This window comes from Elephantulus edwardii, unplaced genomic scaffold (genome assembly GCF_000299155.1).
Source record: "Elephantulus edwardii isolate Elephantulus edwardi_28Jun2011 unplaced genomic scaffold, EleEdw1.0 scaffold00087, whole genome shotgun sequence".
NCBI classification, from domain to species: domain Eukaryota; kingdom Metazoa; phylum Chordata; class Mammalia; order Macroscelidea; family Macroscelididae; genus Elephantulus; species Elephantulus edwardii.
Genome location: NW_006399837.1, coordinates 13,646,634 through 13,660,783, shown reverse-complemented (window position 1 = coordinate 13,660,783; position 14,150 = coordinate 13,646,634). Strand labels below are relative to the sequence as shown.

The following is a 14,150-nucleotide window of genomic DNA, read 5'->3' as shown; positions in this document are numbered from 1 at the left end:
CTAACCTTCAGGTTAGCGGTCAAATGCAAACTGCACCACCTGAAGACTTCCAGAACAAACTACAAGTTTACAAAATAAAGTAGGGGGAGAGGAACATGGCATTCAGGAAATGCAGCTGGAAAAATCCAGAATATGAAAAATTTTGTAGGACAAATCCTTCAAGTGCTTCTATGAATATATGGCAAGGAAAGAAGGGGGAAGGTGATGATTACTTAAAAGAGATTTCTGTGACAGACTAGTAAAATGGTGCATGGGACTTGTTTGGATCTTGATGAGAACCAATTAACTGTAAAATGAGATATGAGACACTGGAGGACTTTCAAGCAGTGACTGGAGATTTGATGGTATGAAGGAAGTCATGACTTTTATTTTCTTTTATTTATTATTTTTTGTGCATGTACCATCAAATCAGATATGACTGGTACAGGAAGAGATTGCCCCTCCTTCTCCAGCAGAACATCCAACCACGCATCTCTGGGATTGTAGTGCAGCTTCTTGCCACTAGGCCACCAGAGCTCCCTAGTCGTGACATTTTTTGGGGTAAGAGATGCTTATAAACAAAGATGACGAAGGGAGTGGTGATGCCTGGAAGAGTCTGGCTTGACATCAAAGAGGACAGCCAGCAGCACCCTGGACTCATCCACGGCCTGAGAACCCAGGGCTGCACCAGTGGAGCCCTGAGGGACAGCACCGTCAGGAGGGTCCAGGAATCATGGTGTTGGCTGCATGGGAACCAAATAGTTCTTTGAGACCTTTTTCAAATTCTGCCTCCAAATCAAGTCCCACCTGAGCCAAGTCAGAAGTCTGAAAGAGAAAAGAGCAAAGCTCTTAGGTCATTAAATCATGCAGCTCTTAGATCATTTAATCATGCAAGGTTTTAATAGTGCTTGTTGTTATTATGTGGCGTCAAGGGGACTAGGACCCATAACAACCCTATGAACAATGGCTCTGAACCTTGTCCCACTGTCTCTGACACGCCTGCCCCATTGCCACAGTCACTGTGTTGATCCATCTCATCCAGGGTCTTTTCTCTTCTGCACTGGCCCTCTACTCTCCCAAGCATGATGTCCTTCAAGGACTGGTCCCTTCTGGTGACATGTCCGAAGTCTATAAGACAGAGCTTCAGAGTTCTTGCCTCCAACAAGCAAACTAGTTTCCTTCTCTCTTGGCAGTCCATGGTATGTTATAGTTTTTTTCCAGGACCACAACTCAAAGGCATTAATTCTTCTGACATTTATTATACAGCTCTCAGATGCATAGCAAGAGATGGAGACCATGGCCTGGATCAGGTGTACCTTGGTCCTTAGAATGACGTTGCTCTTTTGTACTCTGGAGAGGTTCTAGATAGCAGATTTTCCCAGTGCAACTCCTCTTTTGATTTCCTGACTGCTAAGTGCCAAGAGTGTTGACTGTAGATTCAGTCAAGAAGAAATCATCAGCAACCTCAATCCTTTCTCCACTGAGGGTCTTTGTCTTCTTGATGCTGAGTTACAATCCAAATTGAAGGTTGTAATCTTTGACATTTCACAGCAGGTACTTCAGGTCTTCCTCAATTTCAGTGAGCAAAGATGAGTCATCTGTATAACACAGGTTGGTTTTGAGTTTTTGAGTCCACTGGAAAATTTTGTTGTAAAGAAATCTTTACAGAGTGTGGATTCCTGGAAGTTTGGTTTATTTAATTTAATGAGGTCACTCATTACTAGATTTCTGTAGAGAATAATGAAAGTTGAGAATGACGAGTCTTCCCTCAGTATAAACTTGGTGGCAGGAAGGCAGTTCACTCCTCTCAGTGGTCGAGCAGCCTACCTGGAAACAGAGAAGGACAAAGGCCCTTTCCTGTTTGCTGACTTTTGCTGCCTTTCCCCTCAGGCCCTACAAGTCCCTGATTGGAACAAACGATCATCTGTACCAGCTGAAAGGCGAGCCTTCCGCTTCTGAAAGAACACAGCACCTCCATGGAGTGCACTGTGTTCTGCACTCAGGGGTCATCATGAGCTCAGAGAGGCTTGTCTTCCCCTCAATCCTTGGAATGCAGAAGCCATTTTCCTGCACAGCCACTGCTTTGTGCAGATCCTGCCAAATGAGACTAGTTGTCGCCTTGCCAAGTTCTGTTGTCCCAAGAATTAGGGGCAAGTGGAGAGATTGTGAAAGAGAAGCAGAAACGCCTCTTACCTTGTAAAAGGCTTTATGGTTTCGGAAGATCAGACGCACGTCCCGCACAAACCATGCCACCGTGTACATCTTCTGAGTCAACCTCTCCTTAATCAGGTCTAGCCACATGGCTTCCTTAAACGGCTCCCCATAATCTCGAATCTGGGACAGAGCCACAGAAGGGCAGTGTTAGCTCAGCCAACAAAACTCCCATGTATGTTGTTGTGTTAGATACCATCAAGTCAGAACCAACCCTTAGCTGACTCTCCAGTGGGTTTTCAGAGGCGGTAAATGACATAGGTGGAGACTGCCCATCTTTCTCCTGCAGAGCAGGTGCTGGATTTGAACCAGGTGCCTTTAGGTAAGCAACACAACTCCTTACCACTAAGCCACGAGATGCCTTCCATCGGTGCTGAGTCATAGTAACTCTTCAAACTACAGAACAGAACACTTCCTGGTACTCTATCATCTCATAATCATTGTGATGTTGTTGAGGGACTTCCTCTTTTTTCTTTTCCTATATTTTTCCACAGTCAACACCTTTGATACCAGCAGTCAGGAGATAAGGAGATGTATTTCTTTGGGCAAATCCACTGTCAGGGACCTCTCTAAAATACTGAAGAGCACTGATGTTGGTTTGGAGACTAAGGTGCACCTGATTTAGGCGATGTTCTTTCCAATAACTTGCTATGTATCTGAAAGCTAGATAATGAATATGGATAACAGAAAAAGAATTAATGCCTTTGAGTTGTGGTGTTGAAGAAAAGGACTGAATATCCCATGGATTGCCGAAAGAACGAACAGATATGTCTTGGAGAAGGTGAAGCCAGAGTGTTTCTCGGTGGTAAGGATGCCAAAGCTCCATCCCTCATACTTTGGACATGTTGTTAAGAGAGGCTATTCCTTGGAAAGAGATATCATGCTTGGAAAGGTGGAAGGTCAGTGAAAAGAAGGAAAGACTCTCAATGAGATGGAGTGACACAGTGACTTCAGCGATGGGCTCAAGTGTATTAGAGAGGATGAGGACGGCACAGAACAGGACAGGGTTCAGGTCTGTTGTTCACAGGGTCACTGTGAATTATACTTGACTTGGCAGCACCTAACAACAACAACAACAGTAATACCAAGTATGATATCTTCTCCATGGACTGGTCCTGACTGATAACTTGCCCAAGTGTGTAAAGAAAAAGTCTCTCCATTTTCACCTTGAAACATAATAAAATTCTTTATCGCGAGGGTAATACTGAAAACATCTGACCTCTGTGTGCCAGGCACTATTCCCAGCATACCATTTGAGTTAACTTCTTTAATCTTCTCCATCGCGGCCCTATGAGGTCGCTACCATATTGACCACTATTCCCAGCACACCGCCTGTGTTAACTCCTTTAGTCGTCTTCATCATGGCCCTACAAGATAGTTACCATATTTACCACCATTCTGTCATAAGGAAGCTGGGACGTGGAGCAGGTAAGCTGCTTACACAAGATTTCACAGCTTTGAGTCCCATGCAGTTGGCTCCTGAGTCTGTGCTTGTATTCTTCTGTTCTCTGTGCAAGAGTCTCGTTTTAAAGGGGACTAGACTGAGGCACCACAAGGTGGTGAGACTGCTCACACAGACCCCGAGAGCTAGCCTGGGCTTTTGAGTTGAAACTGTGTAGTGCCACTCCAGGGCCACGGCTCGCTCTCCCTGTCATGCCGCCTCATGGGCAAACCTGTGGGATTCACCTCACCAGTCTATCAAATGACAGCTTCGTAGGAGGAGGCGGCTTGGGGCAGTGGTGAGCGGGGGTGGATTCTTGCATTCCATGTCTGTGACCTGGTTGGCTCCTGGCTGGTGTGCGTCAGACACAGCTAACCCCGTATGACAGTCAGCGTTTGCATGGCTATGATGCTAAATAGGTTTCAGAGGAGCTCTCAAGTCAAGAAGGACTAGGAATGAAGGCTTGGCAGTCTCCTCCCAAATTGCCTGTGACAGTCTTTTCTTTTTTTAAAACAAATTATTTGTGTGTGTGTGTGTGTGTGTGTGTGTGTGTGTGTGTGTGTACACCATCAAATCAGATCTGACTGGTACAGGAGGAGATTGTCCCTCCTTCTCCAGCAGAGCATCTCATGGATTTGAACTGTGCACCTCTGGGATTACAGTGCATCTTCTTGCCACTAGGCCACCAGAGCTCACCTGCCTATGACAGTCTTAGGGATCACAATGGTCCACTCTCCATGTGGTCATGATGATGGTGGTGGTGTTACATATCATTGAGACGATTACAACTCATAGCGACCCTATGCCCAATAGCTCTGAACCCGGCTGTATTCTGAGCCAACCTCACTGAGTCCACACCCCTACCCCCATGACCCTAGTTGTGTCAGTCCATCTCATCTGGGGTCTTCCTTTCCTGTGCTGTCCCTCCAAACTTCCAAGCCTGATGTCCTTCTCCAAGAACTGGTCCCTCTTGGCAACATGCCTAAAGTATGTGGGACGGGGAGCTTCAAAACCCTTGCCTCCAAGGAGCAGTTTGGTTTCACCCTCTCCAGGGCAGATCTGTTTGTTCTTCTGTTAGTCCATGGTATGTTCAATACTCTTCTCCAGCATCACAACTCAAAGGCATCAATTCTTCTTCTGTCATCTTTGGTCATTGTCCAGCATTGACATGTTTCGTTAACAACAGCTAACAACTTCACCTCACACACTTTGGCCATGTTATCAGTCTCTGCAGGACACCATGCTTGGTAAAATAAAGGGTCACTGGAAAAAAAGAAGTCCCAGTGAGAGGGATTGACTAGTGTAGCCCTGGGCTCAGCAACAGCATTGACTGGAAGGTGGTACCGGGTCAGATGGTGCTGCTTCTGGGGTATGGACAGCAACTATGAGTTGGAACTCACTTCAGGGCCCTTAACAACAGCAACGGCAGCAACTGGCAAGTTTTCAGAGATGGTATCACATGGGAGGAGATGGCCATCTTTTTCCTGTGAAGCAGCTGGTGGACTTGAACCACGTGCCTTTGAGTTGCCAGTACAACTCCTTACCACCAAGCCCCCAGAGCTCCCTGATCAGGTCACAATCATCTCCCGATGAGGAGAACCATACCCTATGACTTACATTATGTGGAATGTCTGCGAAAAAGGAGCTCTGTGGATGGCAATAGGCCTTCAGGAGGAGGAACTCGCACTTCTGTGAGGAAGAAAGAGGCTTTACAGAGGGCGTGACCGCACCTTGGAGGAGGTGGGTCGGCCTGCACTCAGCCTCAGCACAGGCACAGCCTCCACCAGCTTTCCCACCTCCCCAGACCGGCTGAGCTCTGCTTTGACTCTAACTCCCACATGGGCTGAGCTCTGCTCTGACTCCCCATATGGGCTGAGCTCTGTTCTCTAACTCTCACATGGGCTGAGCTCTGCTCTAACTCCCCACACGGACTGAGCTCTGCTCTGACTCTATTTTCACATGAAACTGTGACCATCTCAGACCCCAGCTCCAGCCAGCGGGCTGCCCTGCACTCAATGTGCTCTTCCTCCCAGGTGAAGGAAAGGAGGTGGCTGAGGGCACACAGACAGCTCACCAGCTGGTCCTCAGGTCGAATCCTCCTCTCCAGGATCCCGGGCTCCTGAAGACACTGCTGCCTCCCTGAGGAATCTTTCATCCTACAGAAGGTGCAACCCCACGGGGTCCTAGGAGTTGGGGAGATTGTCAGCAGGGCTGCCAACGAGCCTCACCTCAGGACAGGACCGCATAGTCAAGGTGGGTCCTGAGGTGCACCAGTGGCCTCAGGGTCACCAGGAGGGCTGCTGCTGCCCCTGCCCCCAGGCTCTGCTGCACCCACTTCTCCCGGGTGCCCCACTCCTCTCATCAGGCCAGCTGCCCATCATGAGGAGGTGAGGGAGAGGCAGGGAGGCGGGCACACTGACCTCTCAGCTTGCACAGGTGGGATGTGACAGTCTCTGTGAAACGATTTCATGCAGGTGTCACAGTACAGCAGCCGTCTGCCTTGACAGCACACCTCACACTCACCAGACACCTCTGACTGGAAAGTGAGAGAACACAGCGCGCTGGGACCCAGGGACAGCCAGGCACCAAAGCACCTGGTCCTGCTGAGTAGCCGTTGGACACTGCTGGCCCACTGACCGTGGCCGTGAACAAGCCTGGTCTTTCCACGCGTAGTACAGCAGGGGACAAGAACAGTCAGGTGCCCTCAAGAACCGCGTCTTGTCAAGGCTGGGAGAGACTCACTGTGGATTAAATTGTGCTCCCCAAAATATGTGTGGACCTATGAACGGGAGCCCTGGTGGCCTCACGGGTAGAGAGTTGTGCTGCCAGCCTGAAGGGGAATATTTTAAATGCATCAGATGCTCCATGCGAGAAAGACGGGCAGTCTCTTCCGGTGCAAGTCACAGGTTCTGAAAGCCCCCCAGAAGGTCAGCGATGGAGGCTGTCACTCCAAGGCTATGACCTTGAGTACCTGTGAATGTGACCCTGTTTGGAAAGATACCTCTTTTTTTTTTTTACATTAGTTAAATAATATCAGAGTAGGGTGAATCCCAAGGAATCATTTCTGAGTTTTGGAAGGAACAGACTAGACAAAGGACCTTGATGAGGAAGAGAGGAGATCAGGGATTCCCGGGAACTCGTGGTGCCGTTGATCAGAATGACACAGAACCTGGTGCCACCTTGTACGGAGCTGCCTGAGAAGGTGAGTCAGGTGGGGGAATGCTGGGACCTTAAGGTTCAGTGGGGGATGTGCAACACACAGGCTGAGGATATGGTGGAAAGTGACCTGTTTACCTTTCTCTTGAAACTTGTTCTTGAAGGACGGTGCAAAATTCCTTTCTGAAAGAGACAAGGAGGAATGAGGTCACACTGAAGTCTCTTTGTTAAGTGTGGACTTTCTCACTTCTGGGTGAGTATTTCTCTAGCATCTCAACCCTAGCTCCTCAAGGAGAAATGAACCCCTCCCCACAAACAGCTCTTCTGGACTTCATTTCCCCTCCTCCTTGTGTTTTTTTTCCTTGTTGCTCAAACCCAAGACCAACTAGTTCTTCTCTCTCCACCTCTTTCCATCCATCAGCCTCCACTTCCGTTTAGTCTTCTCCCCGTCAACCCCATATGATTTCACCCTAGTGATAATTGTCTATTTCAAGAGGCTTTGTGCTAAGCCAAGAATTACAAAGACTACTTTCTAGAAGTTTCCAGGCCAGGAACTACTTTCTACTTTCTGGAAGTTTCCAGGCCAGGAGCTGTGAAAATCCAGAGGATAGACTGGCAGAGATAGGACAACCCAGACCTGCTTCAGAGAGAGAGAGGTCAGCATGGAGCTGCGTGTCCAACAGGCAGGGCTTGGTCACAGGAAGGAGGCAGCAAGCCGCTTCATGTGCCATGTCTACAGCGGGTCTCCTTCCTGTCTGCTTCACGCAGCATCGCCAGATTGGACATGTGAAGTCTCTCTTGACCTCAAAACCATTTAAGGCTTTAGTCAGGCTATCTTGCTTGATTCAAAGTTTTCCACCACCAGTACCAATCTGCATTTCTTTATCACCCATGACTTTTTCCACAGGAAATGTCAGTTCTCCATAAACTAGGCTATGAAGCTCTAATTTGAGCTTCTGCACATTTCGGCCCATTGAATCTCCCTCTAAGGTTAAGGTCGTCTATTGTTTGTCATCACAATACCTCCAGTGGCTGCCTCCAGTTCTTCGACTTGGCCCGTTTTCCTGCCATCTCCAAACCTTTTGGTGAGGACCAGTCTCTGGTCTCAGCCTGGATGCACGTCTCCGAGGGTCCTGTAACATAAAGCCAGGCCTGTCCGGGGTCCACTTGCATGCCCTGTAGTTCACCCCAACCCTCCAGGCCCTTCATGATGACATTCCACCTTCTTCTGAAGTGGGCAGAGCTGCAGGCCCCCCACCCCCCTGCCCCGTTCTCCTACCCTGGAAGCACTGCAGGATTCCTGGGGACTCACCTGTGGAAGTGGAGTGGCTTGGTGGCCAGGACACCCTATTCAGGATTGAACTGTGCTACCTCAGAGGGGTGTTGGGTCCTACCACCCAGACCTGTGGATGTGACCTCTCTTGAGAACAGAGGTTTCTGTGTTTTGGTAATGAGGTCATATCAGCGTAGGGTGTGCCCTGGACCCCATCATTTGAGTGATAATAAAACCAGGTTAGAACCAGAAGAAAGCATATCAGGTTAGGGTGATGCAGAGATAGATGCCAAGGATCCAAAAGACAGAAAGAGAGAGAGGGAGGGAGAGAGAGGAGGAAGGGAAGGGAGAGAGGGAGAGAGAGAAGAGAGAGAGAGAGAAGGAAGGAGGAGGAGGAGGAGGAGGAGGAGAGGAGAGAGAGGGAGGGAGGGAGAGAGAAAAGGAGGGAGGGAAGGAGAGAAAAAGAGAGAGAGAAACACTTTCCCTGAACTGTGGGGAAAGTCTCTGAAGTGTGAGAAAATGAACTTCTGTTCTTTGAAACCCCCTATTTTGCAGTATTTCTGTAATAGCAGCACTTAGTCACTAACACACACTAGGATGCTCCAACATGTGACATTTTCCCTTTAAGAATCACCTCTTAACACATCTTACAGGTTATCCAAAGAGGGAAGGGGAGTGGGCAGGGGGGCTGAAGGTTGGAGGGGGAATCAGGGGTTACAGGGTTTGGTGGGTGGAGGGAGAGGGTGAAAAAAAAAGTATGTAAATAAAACATAATGTAAACAAATTATTTGTGCAAACTAATTAATGAATTAATAAACAAACAAAAGCACACTTTTTTGTCTGAATCCTCCCCATGGCTGGCACCATGTTTTGAACAGCTCTGCAACCCACCACGGGTTCTCTACTCCCTCCCATTCTAGGGGTTCCCAAGAGTAGAAGTCAAAGGTGCTCACCCCGCTGCTTCATTTTCTCCTTGTATAAAACTCCTTTGGCCTCACCACAGGTCACAGGGAGTCGAGGGGGGTGACAGTCAATGGCTTCATCTTCAGATCTTTCTGAAGCAAGAAGAAAACAGTGTAGCTTGACGTAGTCTTCATTCCGTCTTTTTTTATAATATTTTCATAATAACCATAAATGTTCCTGAGGGGGTGGAGTGTGTCCGTCCTTTCTTGTTCATTTGTAGGAAATCTTCCATTCTGAGTGGCAAGTAAGCTACAGGAGACAAATGATCTCCAATCAACAAAACCCCCACTATGATACATCAAACAAGTGCTGTGACTGAAAACGCAGGACTTCTCGAGTGCAAGTATATGTACACATCTCATTGGCATCGATTAGAACCTGCTTTATTCTGAATTGCTGCAAAAGACCTCCATTAAATTTTTTAACATAAAAAATGTTTTTATTTTGCTTTCACTGTTGTACCTTTTCTTCTCCCCTCGCCTCCCTGAAATGCACCCTTATTCCAGATTGTTGTCATATATATAATGTCTAATCGTCAGAACAGAGCAAGGGAACACTGCATGGTTCAAAATAGGGAAGGGCGTACGCCAGGGATGCATCCTATCTCCATACCTTTTCAACCTATATGCAGAACCGATTATCCGGGAGGCTGGGCTCTATGAGGAGAAATGTGGGGTCAAGATTGGTGGACAATTTATCAACAATCTGCGTTATGCGGATTACACAACCCTGCTTGCTGAAACTGAAGAGGACCTGAAGCACCTGCTGCAGAGGGTCAAGGACTGCAGCCTACAATATGGATTGAGGCTCAATGTCAAGAAGACAAAGATTCTCACCACTGGATCAATTGGCAGCATCAGGATGGATGGTGAATAGATTGAGATTGTACACAGCTTTAGTTTGCTTGGCTCCACAGTCAACACTCTTGGCACCAGCAGCCAGGAAATTAAAAGGTGCATTGCCATGGGAAAGTCTGCTGTTAGGGACCTCTCCGAAGTACCGAAGAGCAATGGTGTCTCTCTGGAGACTATGGTGCATCTGATATAGGCCATGGTCTTTGCAATCACTTGTTATGCATCAGAGAGTTGGACAATGACCAAGGAGGATAGAAGGAGAATTGATGCCTTTGAGCTGTGGTGCTGGAGAAGAGTATTGAGAATACCAAGGACTGCTGGGAAAACAAACAGATTTGTCCTGGAAAGAGTTAAACCGGCTGGCTCCTTGAAGGCAAGGATTCTGAGGCTCTGTCTAACATACTTTGGACATGTTGTGAGGAGAGACCCATCCTTGGAGAAGGACATCATGCTTGGGAGGGTGGAGGGACAGTGCAGGAGGGGAAGGCCCTCTATGAGGTGGATTGATTCAGTGACTGGGATAATCGGGATGGGAGTGTCAGAGACAGTGTGATTGGCACAGGACAGAGCAGAGTTTAGGGCTCTTGTACATAGGGTCGCTATGAGTCGCAAGCAACTCGACGGCACATAACAACAACAACAACAATCATATATTTCTTCCAGACATTTCTCCTCATCTGATCTAATACAGTATCTATATTCTCTTTTTGTCTCCTCAACCCCCATGTCTGTCCCATTTTATAACTGTGGTGCTGTGCAGTATTTGTCCTTTTGTGACTGAGATCTTTCATTTAGCATAATGGCCTCCAGGCTCCCCTATAAGTCTGCAGAGTACTTTACTTCCTCTCCCAGATGGCTACCAAGAGAATCCGATCACAGGAAACAGCAGCTGTGCTTTTTCTCTCTGTGAAACTATTCCCCCTGCTTTTTTCAGGAATAGTTATCTGAGACCCCAGCCCACTTCCCTATCTTGGAGGAAACATCTTTAAGCATCCCCTTCCCACATCCCTTGTAAGACAGTATAAAATTTCCCTCTAACTTCTGTGGAGGCTGGTCTTCTGCTTGAGAGCCAGCCCGGCAGTTTCTCCTCAATAAACTATCTTTCTTGGCCTGCACTGAGTTCTGTCCTTCCTCAGCGACCTTACATCCCCAGTGCATAAAATTCCATTGTGTGTTTGTACTATAATTTTTCTGTTCATTCCTTTGTTGATGGGCACTTGAGTTGCTTCCACCGCTTTGCTCTCCCATTTTATTTTAACTTCTGATTACAGCTTGAATAAAGGTTTATAGAGCAGGTTGGTTTTCCACCAATCATTCACACATATTTTGTTTGATGGCATGCATTACAATAGTCAGAACCTAAGTGAACACTTCCCACTCCCTCCCTGTGATTCTCTTCAGCATTCATCTATCTATCGTACCCTTTCTGGCCTTTTGACCATTATACATCCCTGAGCAAATGCTGCCCTTTTGATCTTGCAGGGCGATGTTCTAAGGAGCGAGTATCTTGCCGGTGTTATTGATCACTTTGCAATTCTATCTATGGGGTTGCTGAAAGCTGAGCTGCAGGGGTGAGTTCAGTTAGAGGTTTGAACAGTGTCTAAGGGTCATCATCTCGGGGGTCTCATCGGTGTCCAGAGCAGTAAGGCTGGACAATTGTATGGTTTTGAGCTTTGCTCCCCATCTTTGTCCCATTCTACTCAGGGCCTTCTCTTGTGATGTCCACCCCCAGAATCTGATAATTCTCAAGCTGAATGCTATCCCCTAAAGTTTCCTTTCAATCAATTAAAAATCAACTGAAACTGTCAACAGCTTCATCTTGCTTGGATCCATAATTAACACCCTTGGTACCAGCAGTCAGGAAATAAGGAGATGCATTGCACTGGGAAAATCAGCAGTACGGGACCTCTCCAAATTATTGAAGAGTAATGATGTCAGTTTGAGGACTGAGGTGTGTCTGATTCAGGCCATAGTCTTTCCCATTACTTGCTGTGCATCTGAGAGCTGAACAGTGAATAAGGATGGCAGGGAAAGAATTGATGTCTTTGAGCTGTGGTGTTGGAGAAGAGCACTGAACATCCCATGGATGGCCAAAAGAATGAATAGATGTGTCTTGGAGTGGGTGCAGCTAGAGTGCTTTTTGGAGGCAAGAATGATGAGGGTTCACCTCACATACTTCAGGGATGTTTCTAGGAGGGGCTATTCGTTGGAGAAGGACATGGTGCTGGGAAGGGTGAAGGGGTCAGTGAAGGAGGAGAAGACCCTCAACCAGGTGGATTGATACTGTGCCTGCTGTCATGGGTTCTTGTGTGTCAGGAAGTGTGAGGATGGTGCAGGATAGAACAGGGTTCAGATCTTTTGTTCATAGGGTCACTCTGAGTCATACTTGACTGGACGGCACCTAACAACAACAACAAGAAGGTTTCTTTATTTTATACACATCCTGCTCAGTCACCGTGAAATGTCTTCTCAATTCCACAGGCGATCCTGACTTGTGATGGCCCCATGTGTCTCAGATTAGAACTGCACTCCAAAAGACAGGAATGATTTCCAGAAGTAGATTACCTGGCCCTTCTCCCAAGGTGCCTCTGGATGGATGCAAATGTCCAACCTTGTGGTCAGGACAGCTCCAGTGACCACAGAAGTGCCAGGTGTGCTCATAAAAGGCTGCCAGACAGCTGGGTGACTTTGGGAGATGGGAGGGGGGAGCATCCTCCAACCACCCCCCCAAGAGGCTTCATTCACCAGGTCAGGCAGGTCATGAGTCAGGACAGACCTGGGACTCAGGTGTTCTGAACGCACGACCCCTGCCCTTGAGTGATGATAACACTTCTGGGTCCTACACATGGTTCAGCCTCTCCCATTCATTTCAGCAAAACAGACCTTTAAAGACAGAATCCTGGGGCCCTGGGACCCTGAGGGCTGCTTGTCTGAGGCTATTCATGGTCAGCTGATGGTGCTCATAGAGTGTCCTTGGGGCAACCGCAGCCACAGACTTAGAATACCACCAATCACGATGAACACGCTGTGAATGGCGAGGTGTCACAGAGAAGAGGGTGGCCAGTCGGCCGAGGGTGCAAATGCTCCTCCCTCTTCTGAAATGAACTCGTTAACAGAATGGAAATGAGAGAGAGAAAGAGATGTTCATTATCCTTGGAGAAAATGAGTGGACAATTAAGTCCCTGACACAGGAGCATCACAGGAGCCTCCTACTAGGAAAAACAAGCAATTAGAGAGGAAAGACGTTCATGGAAAGGAAAGCATGAGGGAGGAAATTAGAGCAACTTAATGGTGACTATGAATTGCAGAATTAGAAAAAAACCCTAACCCTTAATTAATGAATCGGAAGCCTCACCCCAGGAATTCTTACAGAACATGGAGGTGAAAATTGTGAACATGAGGTGAAAATTGTGCTTGAAGAGACAGGAGGCCTGGAAAATGTCCTGAGAGACTTGTGATGTGTCTACATATGGGGGGTGGGAGGATGCGGTGACTGGGGTAAAATCAACAGTCAACGAAATCGTAAAGACAGCACACAGTCCGTGTCATTCATGCCCACAGAGGCCTATAAAGAACGGACGGCAGCCACTGTTGCTATTTTATAGATGGCTGTAGCCTCAGATTTGGAAAGAGAATGAATGACTGCAGGGCTCCCAACTCTATGTGGTGGGGCTGGTTTTAGGGTCTCCACTTGCTGTTCTCAGTCTAGTTCACTTGACCTATTGGCATAAATCCCTCCGCTGGACTATGGGGGCTGACAACAGCACAGGGAGACCCTCCACTGAAGGAGAAGAGTCAGTCAGGGAAAAAGAGCTGAGGAGGCCAGCATCGGTCATGATCACAGCCCCTGTCAGCACCTGCTGGACCCAGCCCTCCCCTGGGCTCGGCCACTCCCCTGTCCACACTTCTTTTCTCTTGCCCGGGGAAATTTTGTCCACATTAGAGTGTCCTGCAATGGCCAGGAGGCGTCTTATCAGTATAGAGAATAAGAGACTTGGAATTAGAACATCTGGTTATTTCGCTCATGCAAGTCAAATAAAATCAGTGAAATGGGTTGAATAATATTGACCTATCATGAGGATTAAATGACAAGAGGTAGAGGAAAGTGCTTTGTTCATTGTCAAGTGGTGTACACCCTTTCTCTATTTTATCCCTCCATTGGAGAAAGATGTGCAATCTCTTCTCCTCTAAAAAGAAAATAGTTGTTGTCAAGTCACTAGCGACTCATAGTGACCTATGTACAACAGCCCTAAACCCTGCTCTGTCCTGTGCC

At 47.6% G+C, this 14,150-nt stretch overlaps 1 protein-coding gene across 1 annotated transcript in view; it reads right to left on the bottom strand.

Moving 5' to 3' along the window:
- Positions 1-693: 693 nt before the first annotated feature.
- Positions 694-14,150, bottom strand: part of LOC102848410 (sp110 nuclear body protein-like) — a 70,832-nt gene continuing 57,375 nt past the window's right edge. The window contains exons 8-13 of the mRNA XM_006890332.1: positions 7,811-7,920; positions 6,052-6,167; positions 5,706-5,814; positions 5,249-5,320; positions 2,173-2,313; positions 694-804 (exon numbers count right to left, since the gene is read on the bottom strand). Of these exons, the coding sequence (XP_006890394.1) occupies positions 694-804; positions 2,173-2,313; positions 5,249-5,320; positions 5,706-5,814; positions 6,052-6,167; positions 7,811-7,920 (659 nt within the window). The remainder of the gene's footprint in view (positions 805-2,172; positions 2,314-5,248; positions 5,321-5,705; positions 5,815-6,051; positions 6,168-7,810; positions 7,921-14,150) is intronic.